Source organism: Mesoplodon mirus (assembly GCF_964341445.2).
Source record: "Mesoplodon mirus genome assembly, chromosome: 13".
Taxonomy (NCBI): domain Eukaryota; kingdom Metazoa; phylum Chordata; class Mammalia; order Artiodactyla; family Ziphiidae; genus Mesoplodon; species Mesoplodon mirus.
The window spans coordinates 6,690,301-6,708,091 of NC_138989.1; the positions used below are offsets into that span (position 1 = coordinate 6,690,301).

General features: G+C 50.4%; 1 protein-coding gene across 2 annotated transcripts in view; it reads left to right on the forward strand.

Annotated features, from left to right (window-relative positions):
* Positions 1-16,622, forward strand: part of RILPL1 (Rab interacting lysosomal protein like 1) — a 40,066-nt gene extending 23,444 nt beyond the window's left edge. The window contains exons 5-8 of one of the 2 annotated variants that reach the window (XM_082640335.1): positions 4,876-5,048; positions 6,944-7,036; positions 13,650-13,737; positions 15,777-15,862. In XM_082640335.1, coding sequence (XP_082496461.1) covers positions 4,876-5,048; positions 6,944-7,036; positions 13,650-13,737; positions 15,777-15,782 — 360 coding nt within the window. In that variant the 3' untranslated portion in view covers positions 15,783-15,862. Of the gene's footprint in view, positions 1-4,875; positions 5,049-6,943; positions 7,037-13,649; positions 13,738-15,776 lie in introns of both variants that reach the window. The other variant, XM_082640334.1, reaches the window with a different exon arrangement.
* The last annotated feature ends 1,169 nt before the right edge of the window (positions 16,623-17,791 follow it).

The window sequence follows — 17,791 nt, forward strand, 5'->3', positions numbered from 1 at the left end:
ACACATTAGCACTCACTCCCCATCTCTGTCTCCCCCCAGCCCCTGGAAACCACTAATCTACTTTCCGTCTCTATGGATTTGCCTCTTTTGGACATTTCAAAAATGTCCAGGGCTTCCCTGGCGGCGCAGTGGTTGAGAGTCCGCCTGCCGATGCAGGGGATACAGGTTCATGCCGCGGTCCGGGAAGATCCCACGTGCCACGGAGCGGCTGGGCCCGTGAGCCGTGGCCGCTGAGCCTGCGCGTCCAGAGCCTGTGCTCCGCAACGGGAGAGGCCACAACAGTGAGAGGCCCGCGTACCGCAAAAAAAAAAAAAAAAAAAGTCCAAAAATGTCCAAAATGGAAATGGAATCATACAACATGTGATCCTGACTGCCTTCTCACTCAGCATGTTTTCTAGTTCATCCAGCTCCTCATATTTTAACTGATGGTTTTCCTGCCTTTGACAGTTAGACATATAAACCCTTAAGAAAATGAGGTTGGCTTCCTGTCTAAGGGACTTTATATAAAATCAATAAGAAAACTGTAAAGTTAACAGTATCTCTTTGATGTCACTGTCTCTGCCTTACAAGTTCTGATTTCTTAGTAAGTTAGGGTTTTTTCTTTTTTAAGTATACAGGGAAAGCAGATAGGGTCCTGATGGCTGGCCTGTGAAACAGCATTTTCAGGCTGAGTTCATTCGCGGTAGCCTGGAGCTACCAAGGGTGACCAGAGCACAGTCATTCCCCATTGCCGGCCCAGGGGCTGCTCAGAAGTATGTTCAGTGGCCTTCAAGAGCACAGGAAGTGGCCTTGCTGTGCCCAGGCAGTGGGGAGTGTGCCCAGGAGGCCAGGCCTCAGGATGGAGAGCCCTGGTGGAGGGTGTTGCCTCCCTCCACCAATGACGAGGCCCCATTGCTTGTCAGCCGGTCTCTGGGGCCTCCCTAGGGAGCACCTGGGGCCTCGGGCATCTCTCTCAAGCTGTGCCCGGAGATCCTCAGGGGACCAGCAGACAATCGGTGATAACCCGAGCCACCTCCGTGGTCCCTCGTGGAATAAGCCTAGAAGGCTCGCTGCTGATTAGCCCGATTGCCATGTTGGGAAGAGCCTTCGCTGTGTCTCTTGAGGACTGGGCTGCGTCAGTGCCTGTGTTGGTCTCCAGAAGAGCTGGAGCCCCAAGCTTACCCTCTTCTGCACTTCCAGGCAATGGTCCCAGAAGTCAGGACTTGTTTTGCAAACCTGTCTGGGAATCCCCCAAGCTATAAGGGAATCAGGTTGCTCCTCTGATAAAAGAGCTGTCCCTGGGACTTCCCTGGCGGTCCAGTGGTTAAGACTCCACGCTTCCACTGCAGGGGGCATGGGTTCAATTCCTGGTCAAGGAACTAAGATCCCACAAGCCACTTGGCACGGCCAAAAAAAAGAAAAAAGCTGTCCAGAGGAAAAGAACTCAGGTTCTAAGGAAGCCCTTTGATGTCCTGGGTGATGACAACCCATGGGAACTGCTGCGCCTTGAAAGCCTGTGTTCATAGGAATTTCCAGATGTCAGGGTGGGAAGGGCCCTTAGAAATATTATTGGGTTTTTTTGTTTGTTTTTTTGGTCCACGCTGCACGGCATGTGGGATCTTAGTTCCCTGACCAGGGATCGAACCTGCGCCCCCTGCATTGGCAGCATGGAGTCTTAACCACTGGACCACCAGGGAAGTCCTTATTGGGTTTTTGAGGGCTAGATGGGGAAACGAGGGCCCAGGGAGGAGCAAGCAGCTTGCCCAGAGTCCCGTTGGAAAGTGAGGGGCGTGTGGACCCGTCAGCCGGCCCTTCCCAGAGAGGCCGAAAGTCAGGGGACTTGCCCAGTGAATGTCAGGGCTCGAGTTATTTGGGGAGGGAGGGGCTGGAGGGAGTGTGTGAGCCTGAGATTAGAGTCTGCAGCCACCAGCACCTATGGAGTCCACAGGCAGGGAAGGGCAGTGGGCAGCCATAGAAATAGCATGTAAAAGGGAGCAGCTGCTATGCAGTTACCAGCCCAGTGCTGCCATGTGGACCCAGTGTGACCCAGTCTTCCAATTTTTTTCCCAAAAGGAAGCCCCAAACCCAAACTTCAGTGTGAAATCTCCTGATGTAAAACCATTGGCAACTAATTCAAAAGAGTTTTAGAACACAGTGAAGGCCAAACAAAATGGGGGAGGGGGCCCCCGCCGGGGTGGGCCCAGAGTTCTTGGTGAACTCCTACACATTCGTCAAGACCCCATGCACAGAGACCACATCTGCAGTAACGTCTTCCGTGATCCTTCTCGGAGCCTGATGTCCTTGTACCTCTTTAATTATATTACCTTGTAAATTTGTGTGTATCTTTCCTCCACCAACAACTGTCCTATTCGTCTCATTAGCTCAGTGACCAGCAGGCACAAAGTTGATGCCCAGTAATGTTAAGTAAATACTAGACGTCCGGGCTTCCCTGGTGGCGCAGTGGTTGAGGGTCCGCCTGCCGATGCAGGGGACACAGGTTCGTGCCCCGGTCCGGGAAGATCCCACATGCCACGGAGCGGCTGGGCCCGTGAGCCATGGCCACTGAGCCTGCACGTCCGGAGCCTGTGCTCCGCAACGGCAGAGGCCACAACAGTGAGAGGCCCGCGTACCGCAAAAAAAAAAAAAAAAAAAAAAAAATACTAGACATCCGAGGATGCTCTGTGATTAACCTGGGCAGAGGAAGACAAGGGAACTGGCATTAGTGAGCGCCTGCTGTATACTAGGCATTTGCACTCCGGAGCTTGGGTAGGGGGTACCATCTGAATGTGTGGCCATCAGGTGGTCCGAGGAGCAGCCCCCAAGGGTCTGCAGAGGGAGTCAAACACTGAAGATGTACCCTGAGGACACAGCCCCCCGAAGGTGTGGCATCAGCAGACGCCTTAGAGTGCCTTCTCAGGAACTTAAATCCTCCACCATTTCCTCCCCAAGTTCGTGGGTGGGAAGAGGCCCCACTCTGATGCCCAGCCGGTCTGAGGGGGCGGCGTGTGTCAGGTTTCAGTTTTCTGCTGCCATGAGGCGCCTCCCCTGCTGCCTGCTGCTCAGCTGCTGACCTGCCGGGTGGCTCTTCTGTCACCTGATCTGCCCTGGTGGGAGGTGTCTCCTTTCAAGTGTCCTTTCCCAGAACAGCACGTCCCTGACTCTGCCAGGACGTGAGGCCTCTCAGCTCTGCCTTCTGGAGTCCTTCAGCATCCTGGCCCATCTAGGTGGGAGTCCCTTTCTCCTTTTGCTTCTGTGGGACTTTTTTTTGGGGGGGTGGGGGCGGGGGGCAGTTCTGTATTTCAGTCCCTCCTTCCCCTGTTCCAGAGCTTTCCCACTGTTGTCCTAAGCTTTTGTCCACTCCTTCTAGACGATCACGAGACATTGGCAGCTCAAGGGTGTCAGGAATTGTACACGGCCTGGAGAGTGGGGGCCACCTGCAGATTTGGCCAGCTGACTTGGAAAGCTTGCCAAAACTGCCCTGCTATCAAAAAAGAAAAAAATGTTGGCAAGGATGTGGAGAATGTCAAACCCCTCCTACACCGCTAGCAAGAATGTAAGATGGGGCGGCCACTGTGGGAAACAGGCAGTTCCTCCAAAAGTTAAACATAGAGTCACCATATGACCCCCCAGTTCCACTCTTAGGTGTATACCCCAGAGAACTGAAAACAGGTGTTCAAACAAATCTTCATACCCAGATGTTCATAGTAGCATTGTTCCCAATAGCCAAAAGCTGGAAACAACCCAGATGTCCATCAGTGGATAAAAGGATAAATAAAATGTCTCTTCACACAGTGGAATATTATTCAGCCACGAAGAGGAATGAAGCACTGACACAGGCCACAATGTGGATGAACCTTGAAAACATGATGCTGAGTGAAAGAAGCCAGACACAAAAAGCCACATATCATATGATTCCATTTCTAGGAAATGTCCAGAAAAGGCAGATCCATAGAGGTGGAAAGCAGATGGTGGTTGCCAGGGGCTGGGGGTGGGGAGGGGTGGATGGGGAGTGACTGCTAATGGGTGTGGAGTTTCCTCTGGAAAATGTTTTGGGACTAGGTAGCGGTGGTAGTTGCACAGCACTGTGAATGTCCTAAGCACCACCCACTGCATTGCGCATTTTAAAATGGAAATTTTATGTCAAGTGAATTTTATCACAAAGTTTTTTTTTAAAAAAGCTCCTTGCTGTGGAAGAGGGCAGGAGGATGGGATTTGGATGTGGAGCAGGTGATTTAACAGGCTAGGATCCATCTGTGTGACCTGTGTGGAAAAGAAATAGATGCCCTGCATGTGAACATTGGCTGGGATGTTACCCACCCCCCCCGCCCCAACCAGGGATTCCACCAAACTCCAGTGAGAAGATGCTCACAGCCACTGGGGAGGGGCAGGCTTGACCAGAAGGCCAGTAACAAATAGGAAACTGTATATGACTTAATATCAAATGAAAAGGAATAGAGAATTGCGCATTGGCTCTGATTCCAACAACTTTGGCCAAATTAGCAATGCACTTGGCTAGAACATGAGTCAAGAACATGGGAAAGGGAAAGCAGGCAGATTGAAGAGGGTGGCAGCACTGGGTAGGCCGCGGTTTCTTCTCCTCAGACACCTTTTAATGTTATTTGTAATAAAACCCTGGGTCAGGTGGGGAGGCGCCAGGACTGCGGGTCTGGCTTTTGAGAAGGCAAACAATGCGCAGGCGGCCGCTGGCTTTGGCCTCCCGAGGGACGCTGACTGCACAGAACATGAGCAGAGGCCACCCTCGAGTTCTTAAAATAGCGTTCTCAGCAAGCTGCTCAGGCCCTGGGAGGGTGGGAACTTCGGGCTCTGGCAGGATGCGGAGTGGGTGCTGGTGGCGGCGGCCAGGAATTCATTAGCAGCATCTCTGCCCTCCTCCAGATGGAGCTGGGCGGAGATGGGTGTGTCTCCGAGGCAGAGAAGGCGGCCATGGATCTCAAGGACCCCAACCGCCCCCGGTTCACGCTGCAGGAACTGCGGGACGTGCTGCACGAGAGGAACGAGCTCAAGTCCAAAGTGTTTTTGTTGCAGGAGGAGCTGGCATACTATAAGAGGTGAGTGCCCCTGGGAGCTCCCAGGCTGGCTCCTTTCTGCGGTTGTACAGAGTCTGGGGACAAATTCACACCTGGAAGACAAGGATTGCACCGCCTCTGGCCTGAAGCACACACATACCAGCTCGTGATTCCTTTCTGAAACTCTTGGGCTCAGGTGCATTCCTGTTAGAAAAGAATACTACATATACCGTATTACCTCATTACCTTACACTACCAGCGAGTTCTGGGGCAGCTCTCCCAACATCAAACACGTGAATATTTTTGCAGCAAAAGATACGAACATTCCTACTAAATTGGATAAATAAAGACTATAAACAGCCTCACGAGATTTCATTTCAGGTTTTGCCACCAAGTGAATGACCAAAATTAAAAGAAAACAAAACGAATTTTGGTTTTTAGAGCCTTTTGGATTTTGGAATTAGAGATAAGAGATGGTGGAGCGATAGAGCCTAATATTTGATCATTTAGTCCATCCGTGGCCAGTGAACTCCTTGTACATATTAGAGCCACACTGTCTGATACACTAGCCACTGGCCACTTGTGGCTATTTAAATTTAAATGAGTTAAACTTAAGTAAAATGTAAAATTCAGTTCCTCAGTTGCACTCGGCACATTTCAGGTGTTCCATTGACACCTGTGGCTAGTGGCCACTGTACTGAACAATGAAGATATAGAATATTTCCATCCTCGAGGAAAGTTCTGTGGACAGCACTGCCCCTGACTTAGAGCACCGTCTAATACCATGCCACCTCACACTTGTTCAGCTTTGTACACACTACCCTTCTATCGGTTCCTCAAAACACACCATGCTTGGTTCTACCTCAGGACCTTTGCACATGCTGCTCCTGCAGCTGGGAAAACATTCCCCTTGGTTCTTCCCATGGTTGGCTCCTGGTCATTCGGGGTTCGGGTCAGATGTCACCTCCTGAGAGAGGCCTTCCTTCTCCATCAACACCCCTCCAAAGGAGCGCTCTGTCCTAGTCACTGTCTATCACTTTACCCAGCTTTACTTCCTTCATGGCTCTTTTCACCGTCTCACATTATCCTGTTTATGAACATGCTTGTTTTATTGTCTGTTTCCGCATTAGACTGCAACAACATGAGACCAGAAACCTTATTTGTCTTGTTCATGACTAAGTTCCCTGCACTTAGGATGCAGCTTAGCTCAGAGTAGACGCACAACAACTACCTGTTGAATGGAAAGCTGGAAGGAAGGCCAGATGCACCAGATGTGGTCCCTGCCCCAGGAGGGAAGATAAGACATCAGAGAAAATACAGTGCCACACATTTTTATTGAAAACCCACTGTGGGTCTGCCACATAAGAAAGTTTTATGACAGTGTGTGCACGGGCTGTTCAAAGAAGAGAGAAATCACTTCTGGCTTGGGAATGGGGCGGAAATCAGGAAGCCTTCCTGGAGGAGGTGGCATTTGAACTGGGCCTTCCCTAAAGGATAGGGGGGTACGTTTCAGGTATGGGAGATGTTGTGGGTGGCATATTCCAGGCAGAATAAACCACAAAGGTGTGGAGACAAGGAAGCATTTGGCAAGAACAGAAAATAAGAAGCCATTCTTTTCGGCTAGAATCTCCAAAGTAAACTTAAAATAGAGATGTGGGTACCTTCCTGAAATTTCTCACGTGTGACCAACTGGGCCAAAGGGCCTGCAGGCACCTGTGTCCGTTGCCTCCAGGACTGATCCCTCCTCTTAACTGGCCATTCCAGAGGCCAGCCCCCAAGGCAGAGAGCCTGTGGGGCAAAGGCCACCATTGCTGTCCTCCTGGGTCCCTTATTTTCACTACCCTGAAAAAGTACATGCCCTCCCAGGCCATCAGAGAGAATATTCCAGCTCTCATGGAATTTTTGACTCTTATCTCACACCTCTCAACTCCTTCCAGTGAAGAAATAGAAGAGGAAAATCGAATACCCCAACCTCCACCCGTCACCCACCCGAGAATGTCCCCCCAGCCGGAGTCTGGGATCAAGCGACTGTAAGTGCTGCGCTCCCGGCGTCCGGGGCTGCTCGCTCGCGGCTGAGCTGGCGGTTCACACGGCCTCTCACTTCTCCTGGGCACCTGCTCCAGGGCTGGGCTTGTTACTAACCACCTCCCGCGGGGCCTGGCCCTTGACTGCAGAGTCACCTCTGTACATTGAAGTCTGAGTTCCTCCTTGGGGGGCGTCCCTGGGCAGAGAGGTTTGGGGAAGGCCGAGGGGGTGGGAAAGGGCTGGGGCCTGGGCTTGCTTGAGTGTGTCAGGCGGGGCATGTCTTTGAGGACAGCAACTACTGCATGGTGAGAAAGGTTCACACATCTTAAGGCCTTGAAACCCCAGCTCCGAGGTGTCCGAATGGCCGTGGGTCCACCCCATATATACTTTTCTGTGATGACTTCACCTATCCATCTGTCTCTCCATTAAGTATTCATTGGTGCATAATACATGCAGCACTGGGCCCTGGTGGCTGTGGGGGACACACAAGAGAAAGAGCAGCCTAGTCCTTGCCCTCAACTAGACTTAAAGCTACTTCGGAGTCCTTGCATCAAAAGACTCCTTTGAGATCTGAATGAGAGTTTGCAGACCCTTTCGGCGGCGGCAGGGGTGTGTGTGAGGGTGGAGTCATACAGTCTTACAGTTTTAGGTTCGTTGACCCCTGTAGCCCTTCAGATAAAGGGTTAAAGCTCTGGTCTAGTTAGCTAATATCTAGTAAGACCTACTATGTGCTAATATCTAGTAAGATCCTACTGTGTGCTAATATCTACTAAGAACCTATCTGCCGGGTACCGTTCCTGCAGATAATGGCACTGAGTCCTCACCATAGCCCTGTGAGGTGAGGGCACTGTCATCCCCATTTTACAGTTAAGGAAACTGAGGCACTGAAGTCAATCACCTGCCTAGGGTCATACAGCTAATAAGAGGCAGAGCCAGGGTTCGAACCCAGGCAGCCTGGCCCAGAGCCCACGTTTCAAACTCTGCAGGAGGGCCTTCTGCTCCCAGTTGTCTTGTGGCCTCGTTTTGTCCCCTGAGAGGGTCTTCCTGACTCTCAGCCTTGCACCTTCTTACAGAAGAGGCTTCGGTTCTTACCCCCAAACCCTGGTAGAAGCTTTGTGAAGGCGAGTGGCATGGGTTGGAAAGCCAACTGGGGTGTGTGGGGAGAGGAATTGGGGTGTTACTCGGATGCCTCAACCTTTTTTTTTTTTTTTTTTTGTGGTATGTGGGCCTCTCACTGTTGTGGCTTCTTCCGTTGCGGAGCACAGGCTCCGGAGGCGCAGGCTCAGCGGCCATGGCTCACGGGCCCAGCCGCAGTGGGATCCTCCCGGACCGGGGCATGAACCTGTGTCCCCTGCATCGGCAGGTGGACTCTCAACCACTGTGCCACCAGGGAAGCCCCGCCTCAACCTTTAAATTCCACTTTTGTTTGGAAATTCTTGGCTAGTTCTTATCCTGTGAGTTGATGTAATCCTCGGTGTTGGGGGATAGGAAGGGAACGCAAAATGTGTGTAACTGCTGGACCCTCTGCTCTTAGAAAGGGGTAACTTGTTCAGATGCCGAGCCCTGAGATAGGCTAGCCGCCCTCTGGAGTGTGTGGATTAACACGTGGCTCCTTTCCAAGCCTCTCCTGCCAGCTTCACGTTGCTTGTTTGCTTGGCCCTTGGTCAAGCAGATCCGCTGGATTTGGGAGGGGGCGTGGTCCCCAGTTCTGGTTAGGGATAAATATTTCCTGGGGGTGAAGCTTGGAACCAGATAGACTTGCTCTGGATCCCAACACCACGTTGGCCACGTATTAGTTTGTAATCTCCCACTGGCACTTGAAACGCAACTCAAAGTAATTTAAAGAAAGAAAAACTGGGCCTCCCTGGTGGCGCAGTGGTTGAGAGTCCGCCTGCCGATGCAGGGGATACGGGTTCGTGCCCCGGTCTGGGAAGATCCCATATGCCGCGGAGCGGCTGGGCCCGTGAGCCATGGCCGCTGGGCCTGCGCATCTGGAGCCTGTGCTCCGCAACGGGGGAGGCCGCAACAGTGAGAGGCCCGCATACCGCAAAAAAAAAAAAAAAAAAAAAAAAAAAAAGAAAGAAAAACTGTTGGCCAAGCAGCTAGAGATTTTCCGGTCATCCTGGCTTCAGGCTCAGCTGGACCCAGGTCTTGTTCTCAGGGATCTGCCTGGTTCCTTCCGCCTCTACCTGTTTTCCTTTCTGTGGGCTGTATTCTTGGGCGTGCTGTCCCCTCAGGGTGGCAGTATGGCCGCCATCAGCTCAGGCTTCTGCTTTCTTGTCTGAAACTCCGGTGGGAGGAGAGAATCTCCCACAGAAGTCACAGAATTGAGTCTCCTTGGCTCTGACTGGGTCACATGACCACCCCACAGGGCAGTGCATCCATACGTCTGGCCTGGGTCTCATTCTCACGCCTGAAACTTAGAGTAGCTTTAACTCCATCCAGTTCCCATGGACAGGGATTTGGGGAAGGACAGACCCCAAGCAAGATCAGTTTGCTGAGCAGTGGAAGTAACCGGCGTCCACTGTAGCCTCATCCTGGGGGAGAGGGAGCCCTTTGGTCTCAATTCTGTGATGTACTCAGTATCCTTGGTTAGGGTTTCCCATCCCGTGCTTGCTAAGAAATGGGACTGACTTCGCTTAGAGCCTGATCTGTCCACTAGCCCCACTTGCAGGTAAGGATGAGCAGAAGTGATCTTAAATGCTTTGGGTTAAAACCTGGGGAAACTGAGAAAGAGTTCATGAGCCCACACAGTTCCTCCCTTAGCTAAGGGAGGGGTGAGACCAAGAGACCAGCATCTATCTTCTTCTTTCAGCAGTTCCTTCCCTTTAACAATCAGACCTTTCTGGCATCTCTGCTCCAAGTGTGCTGCATTTACGGCATCTCCGGCACTGTAATTCCAAGTCATATGTAATTCTAAGACTTCCTTCTGAAGCGGGGATGTTCTGACTTTCTAGTTTTCCACTCCAGCCCTCTTTCTCTAAAACAGGTACTTAAAAGTTGGTTTTTGCAAATCTCAAACTGGGTAAAATCCAGAGGAAAGGGCTTCCCTGGTGGCGCAGTGGTTGAGAGTCCGCCTGCCGATGCAGGGGACACGGGTTCGTGCCCCGGTCCGGGAGGATCCCACATGCCACGGAGCAGCTGGGCCCGTGAGCCATGGCCACTGAGCCTGCACATCCGGAGCCTGTGCTCCGCAACGGGAGAGGCCACAACAGGGAGAGGCCGTGTACTGCAAAAAAAAAAAAAAAAAAAAAAAAAATCCAGAGGAAAGTTGTCAGAGTTAACCAACAATGTTTTTCCCACTAGTTCTTCTACCCACACACGAGTAGGCTATGGTGTCTGGTCCTCTTTTCCAGATTGTTCCAGAAAGGACCCTGTGGCCCTGTTCTCAAACCCTTCTCCCCTTCAGTTTGGCCTCTGGTTGCTCAGCAAGACCTGGGGCTTTGAGCCCAGCAGGAGAAGCAGATGGAATCTGGGAGTCAGAGACAGAGAGGGAGAGAGAATTCAGAATCTCTCGTCCACAGGGTGCAGGTGGCCAGTCCCATGGCTGCCCCGGCCTTGTAGGGAATAAGTGGAAGATCCAAATGGTACAAAAGGCTTTTGACCAGCCCAGGCAGGACACTGGTCACTTTGTCCACCTCAGCCACTGACCGGAAGCTGCATCAATATGGCCAGGAGCTCAGAGCCTGGGGCAGGGATGGATCTTCCCTGGGGACCGGGGCAAGGGAATGACAGTTCTTAAGACGGTTCCATGCCTGTCTCCCTCGCCATCCTTCACTCTCGGGCACCCATCTGGGTCTGTCTGGTCCCTTTGTCCTTGCTTTTGTGAAGTATGAGTCACACAGCCTCTTTAGTGCAGCTCACAGCTGTTCTCCAGCTCAGCTTCTCGCCCTCGACCACTTTTCCCCACCCTCCAGTAAGTAAGCAGTAACTACCATGGAGGTTCGAAGGGGCTTCACTGGCTTGGAGCACTTGAACTAGGGTAGCTTCCACCCTGTCCGAGATTCAGAGCTGGGACAATTAGCCCCGTTTCTCAGATGAGGAAACTGGGGCCCGGAGAAGCCCACTGACTTCACTGCGATCACCTTGCTGGATGGATCGGAGTCGGGATTGGAACCCATGCCTTTTGATTGCCTCCTGGCCAAGACAAGACAGTGCTTGCCCCAGCCGTCTCGTTCGGCCTCCCCACCCCCCTTTTCCTCACCCCATTTCCCGAGTCACCAGCTGTCGGCTGGCTGCCCAGTTCCCTTATCTCTCAAATGCACCACCAGCCAGAGACACCAGGTACATTTCTGGGCTGAACTGGTCAAGGGAACCAGAAACTCCTGCCGCCTGTCAAAACAGTGTGCCCAGAAAACCTTCCAAGAATAGCTTGTGACTGAGCAGCTGCTGGCCGGACAGTCTGGGTTGGCACTGGCTGGGCAGGTCACGAGGGAGCGCCTGAGTGGCTCCAGCCTCATCCCCAGTGGACACCAGGCACCAGCGCCCCCTTTGTGTGGTGCCCGGCTCTCAATCCTGGGCTGACAGGTATACACACAGCTGCTCGCTGCTGAGCAGGGGTGGGGGGCTGACCTGAGAGGCAGGCAGCTGGCAGGGGGCGCAGAGGCACAGCCAGGGAAGCTGTGATCAGAACAACTGGCCTCACACACTGGAAAGGTTGGCCTCGGACCAGGCAGCCACCCAAGTATCCGACGGTAGCAACAACAGGGCATTCTCTCCCTGTCCCCCTACCCACCGCCCTGCTCACTGCAGCCCAGAAATAGCTTCTTTACAGCCGCCCATCACACTGCCTGAAATGCCACTGTTAGAACTTCATTTGGTTTGAGTCTTCCAGAAATAATTTGTCACAGGGCGGGGTGGTGGCAGGGGCTCGGGGGAGTTTGAAACCAGCTACATCGTATCCAGGAGACAACTTTTGCCCAAAACAAGCCAGCCTTTTTTCATGGAAGTGGCTGTCCCTCTAGAGCAGGCGGCTCCTGCAGCAAGGCACCTGGAATAGAGAGGGAAGGGGGTCGTCCGTTCCATGATCCCAGCGAGACACACAGAGAATAGCTCAGCTGGAACACCCCAGGTGTCCCAAGGCCCTGGTGCATCAGTTTGGCCCCTGATTGGGCCCCAAAGGAAGTCCAGCACTTCCCAGTGGGCAAACACCTGTCCAGGAAAAATACCTACCCTGCACATCTGGGGCCATCCCCCAAACAACGACTTTGTCTTTGGGGGCTCCCTGTTATGCTAGAGAGGGGTCCTGGTAAAGGTGGGTGCAGTACCCTGTGGCTTAGAGCCCCTGGAAAGCTAATGGTACCCGCCAGCCTGGCCCCTGGGGATTGGGCCCATTCATTTACCAAATGGAACCCCTTCTGGTTGTCTCTGAGAAGCCATCCAGGTAGTTTTGCCAAGGTGCCAACACCCAGCTAGTCTGTGAAGTTGCATCAAAGGTGATCCAGATGCAGAGAATTAATTCTCAAACCTCATTTGAGATAATCATATTATATCTTTTCTCAGCCAACCTCTTAAAAAAAAAAAAAAGAAATCAAAGCTGTTCAAAATAAGCTCTGGAGGCTTAGTTGGAGTTTCTTCTTCATTTTCCTTGCCCAGACAAGGAACCAATGAGCATTCACTGTCGGCTCTGACTTACCAGGCGGGTGATGATGCAGGCTCTCTCCTGCCCGGCCCATCCTGGCTGTCTCACCTTCTCTCCTGGGTCTCCCCTGGCTGCCTTCAGGGCACATAGCCTGCAGCTCATGGCAGCTGGGGGAGACGTGCTGGAAGACACCCAAGAGTGTCACCACGTAATCCCACGGCAGGTTTTGACACTTCCTTCCCCGCACCCAGGCCTGCGTTTTCAGCCCTTGAGGCCACCCTGTCTTCCCCACGTGGTTATCACACGCTGTATTCGTTTGCTAGGGCTGTTGTACCACAAACTGAGTTGGCTTCAACAACAGAGACAGGGACTTCCCTGGCGGTCCAGTGGTTAGGACTTCGCACTTTCACTGCTGAGGGCCTGGGTTCAATCCCTAGTCAGGGAACTAAGATCCAACAAGCCAAGTGGCATGGGCAAAAAAATACAAAAAAACAATAGAGATGTATTGTCTCACAGTTCCTAGAAGCTAGAAGTCCAAGATCAAGGTGTTGGCAGGGTCAATTCCTTCTGAGGGCCATGAGGGAGAATCTGCTCCACGCCTCTCTCCTAGCTTCTAGTGGTTTGCTGACAATCTTTGGCCTTTGTTCACTTGTAGAAGCATCACCCCAAACTTTGCCTCCATCTTCACATGGCCTTCTTCCTGTGTGCGTGTCTGTGTCCAAATTTCCCCCTTTTATAAGGACACCAGTTGTATTGGATTAGGGCCACCCTACTCCAGTATGACCTCACCAAAACTAGTTACATCTACAAGGATTCTATTTCTAAATAAGGTGACATTCAATAAATAAATAAATAAGGTGACATTCTGAGCTCCTGGGAGTTAGGACTTCTCAAAATATGAATGGGGGGCGTTGGGAGCCATAATTCCACATAAACCATAAGCAAACCCTTCGGCTGACCTGTCTGTGGAGTGTGTTTCTTTTTCATGCCGCCCCTGTTTTTATCTTCTCTGTGTCTATCTGTACTTTTCTAACCAGGATGTTTACAGCCATAATGCCCATGGTAGCAGCCGGACTGATAATAGATGACCCCACACTGCAGCCTGTCCGACGACTTGTGTCCCTCGTAGGCACTGCATTTTTCTGGTTTCCTTTTGAGCTGTGCCTTTGGAATGTCTGCTGCAGCTACTGCTGGGGCTGGCCTGTCTCCTCTGGCCCCTTTAGCTGCATGGCCATCACCTGCGTGTTCCCATTTGAAGTGGGTGTGGAGTGCGATTTCAAACATGCAGCTCATGACGCTCCACATGCACGAGTGAAGCCTCGGAATTCTCATCTCTGTCACCAATAATTCTTTCTGTCTTTTCTGTTTCCATTCTAAAACCACCTTGTCCATGATCCAGTAAAGAAGGTCCTTTAAGTGACGGGTCAGTAATCAACGCCCACCATGACCCATCCCCGCGCCCCCCCCCCCAAGTGACACTAACGCTGTGTTTTTGATCTTCACACCCTGGCTTTCTAAACCGCTTTGTTTTGCCAAGCCATAGTCAGCAAGCCATTTGATCTTGTTAAAACAGGAAAAGCAGAGGAGGAGACTTTTGTCTTGATTCTTTCTGTGTCCCCTTGGACAGGAAGTGGCAAGTGGCTTTCCTGCTTGAATCATATAGACATGACATGTAACAGTGATGAGCGCTGCTGTCTTTCTGGCCAGCTAATTGCTTTGATTACACTATGGAAAGGACTCACAAATAACCCAGAATGAGAAGAATGCCTTCATTTGCCAGTACACATATTGGTTGCAGAAAAAAAGAGACTTTAGCTGGTAGGGAGAATTTCTCTAGACAAACTTGGCTTGCCCCAGCTTTTCAATGAAAAACCACTTTATTCCTGCTAGGAAGTTATTGTAGGATCCAGTAACCACAGAATAGGAAAATCATTTTCACTCAGATGTGATTAAAACTGAACTCCATAGGCCACAGCACTAAAAAACAAAAACAAAACAAAACAAAAAACGAATAGGTAAACGGACAGAGGGAACTAAAAATAGTTGATCTGAAGTGCTGACTTCTTCAGGGGTTCCTTCCTATTCCTGCCCCTGGAAAACATAACAGAGCTACCATATTTCTTACCAAGTTCAGAAACCAAAATTCAAGAGTAGGGGAACTTGGTAAAAATAGAAAGAATCTTTAATTAGAGGCGGAGAGTACAGAAGAACAGTTGGCAGCTTAGAAAGGGCTTTAGGGAAATACTCAAAATAGGCCAACTCAGGTTTACTGGCCAGGGTCCTAGTCTCTGTTTAGGTGGAGTTTAAGCTGACTTTGTTTTAAATGGGCCACATTATCAGCTTTTGGCCTGAGATTTCTACTTTTATCTTTTAGGCATCAGTCAGATGGTTCACTCAGATTGATCAATAGTCACAGCTGTTTTGAAAACACCTCTTGGTCTACTTTAGCTGTTGCTATGTAGATAGTTACTGTGATAACTTCTAAAGGCTTTCACCTTTAAATTAAATCAGTTTTAATCACCAGTAAATCAGTTCTTGTCACTTGTCCAAATTAATATTTCCCAAATTTCATTCACATACTATATTCATAATGTTCATCTAATCAGAGAACCACATATGCTATTCCTTAATATATATTTTAATTGCCTCATTTTGCTTAACTACCTACTTTCACCTCATCCTAAGCTGTAGTAATATCCATGAAATTAGGGCTTTGATGTGCTACTTACCTAGTTTCCCAATCCACATGAAATAAATAGTTACTTAAATTTAAAATATTCGTCTCTTTACATCCGAATCGTCTTACGTACCATATGGCTTTCAAGTATTCCTTTCTGTGCATCATTAAGGTAAAGAAACCCATGATGTATGTTTCCAGTAGCTTTTTATTTCCACTGGTCATGAGAAGAAATCCTCAGTAGTGCTTAAGGTGGGAGATACATCACCTATGTGCACACCCTGCTCACACTGTGTCACCTCCAAGGTACTGTGACAATGACACACAGAATGCCCTGCTGCTTTCTGGAATAACTTTGACCCGCACCCTGAACTTTTTCTTTCACACCTCGAGTTGATTTGCTCCCTCACGTTTGCTGCTGGCTTGCAAAAACTGTGACGTGCATGGCCAAGGGCAGCCTCTCATTTCTTTCTTTCCCTTCTCAAAGGTTTAGCTTCTTCTCCCGAGATAAGAAGCGTCTGGCCAACACGCAGAGAAATGTGCGCATCCACGAGTCCTTTGGCCAGTGGGCCAACTGCCACCGCGACGACGGTTACACGGAGCAAGGACAGGAGGCCCTGCAGCACCTGTGACTGTGACCCACCTCTGTCCTTGGACCTGAACCACCAGCGCCTGCAACAGAACCTGGCCGCCTTGGGTGTCACACCCTCAAACCTGACCCCTCCAACAAACTGTCTGCTTTGAGGGAGCACGTCAAAAAACTGATGCCAAACTCTAAAGAAACGTTTATTTATACCAGGGCTATCACCGTTTCTAATAGAGGACCCTGATCCCTTAGGAGATATATTTAATAAGACCACGAGCGGAAGCTGACTTTTGCATTAACTTCAGTGACGCAAGCTTCGCCAGATACATCACATGCCGCTATAATTGCTGTTTGACTTGCTTTGTATGAAATTATTTGTGTAGAGGTTTTATGATCACATTTGTCATACTTAAGTGGGAGGCAGGGAGGTGGTAGGTTTTCATTAGTCACGTTCATGACGTTGTCATGGTGGTAGCATAATATATAGGAAGCTTCGACTAGACAGGCAGGCCTCCGAAGTCACAGGATGAGCTGGCCCAGCTTAGGCACAAAGCAAACAGAAAATAGGGAGGACAGTCCTCCTGCCCAGAAACTGGAGACAAGTTTGCAAGAGCCTGTGGTTCTCTATTGCACCTTGTTACTGATAATGCCTAGAGCATGTAGCAATGTTCAAGGCCAGTGCCTTGGAATCTGCTGTGAGTTATGCAGTACTAACCAAACAAAGTTGCTAAGGATGAGACATTGCAACATTTCTTGTGTGGATTCTTTTTTTCTTGGCATCTTGTCTCAGCATTCACTGTGTCAAATACTTAGTCCCCTGCGGAGAAGACAAATGTCCCAAGGCGGATTGAGTGTGGTGTGTGGAACCCTAGGGGATGCCAGATGGTGGGTAGGGTAGACTTGCTAAAGCAATGGCGGTGGGTGAAAAGATGGCTTGGGGACCAAATGTCTGGCTGACTCATGGGGCTGCAGTGGAGATGGAGAGCCACATGCCCTGTCTGCAACTGGCAAGTTGGGGGGTTACCCAAATAATGTTTTCTCTCCACCCACGGAGCACCCAGCGTGCAAGACTGGGTGCTCACGGATTGAGAGAGGTACAATTTCCTAACAGGGCACTCAAGTACATCTGACTGGGCTGCTCTCTACACATTTTACTATGGTTTGCTAAGAAACCATCAAGTCGGTTTATAGAATCTACATGAACTCCGTTTCCAGATCGCTGAGAAAAATGACCAGACACAATAATGTTGGTTTAGAGCAGTGGTTCTCCAACCTGACTGCCCATTAGAACTATTAGAGTTTATTCTCAGAGAGTATAAAAGCATGTGTGCTGAGGAATCCCCCTCCCCGCATCACCTTTGGTTGCCTTCCCCCTGGGGTGACCAGTGTTGGTAGTTTCCTGGGTGTCTTTCCTGAAATAATTTATAAATACACATGCAATCATGTAAAAAAATACAGATATATTTCTGTTCTCTTTTTACATAAATGGCAGCGTGTTATACACATGCTATCCCATACCTTTCCATCCTTAGAATACCCTGGACATGACTTCACACCACAATAAAAGACAGTGGGTCTCAACCAGGGGTGATTTTGGCCCCCAGGGATGATTGTCATTCACTGGACACGTTTGTGGTTGTCACAGCTGGGTGGGTGCTGTCATCCAGAGGGCCCCAGGGATGCTGCTAAATACCCTACAGTGCATAGGACGGCACCCGATGCCAAAGAATTATCCAGCCCCAAATGTCAACAGTGCCAAGACTGAGGCACCCTGGTCGACCATCGAGTGTAATTTGTTCACGTTTGTCCAGGCCCCACTGGTGGACAGGTAGCTTCCAATCTTTCTAAAACAGCGCTGCACACTTTCACACACGTGCATCCGTCTGCAGAATAAACTAGCAGCAGAATTGCCGGGT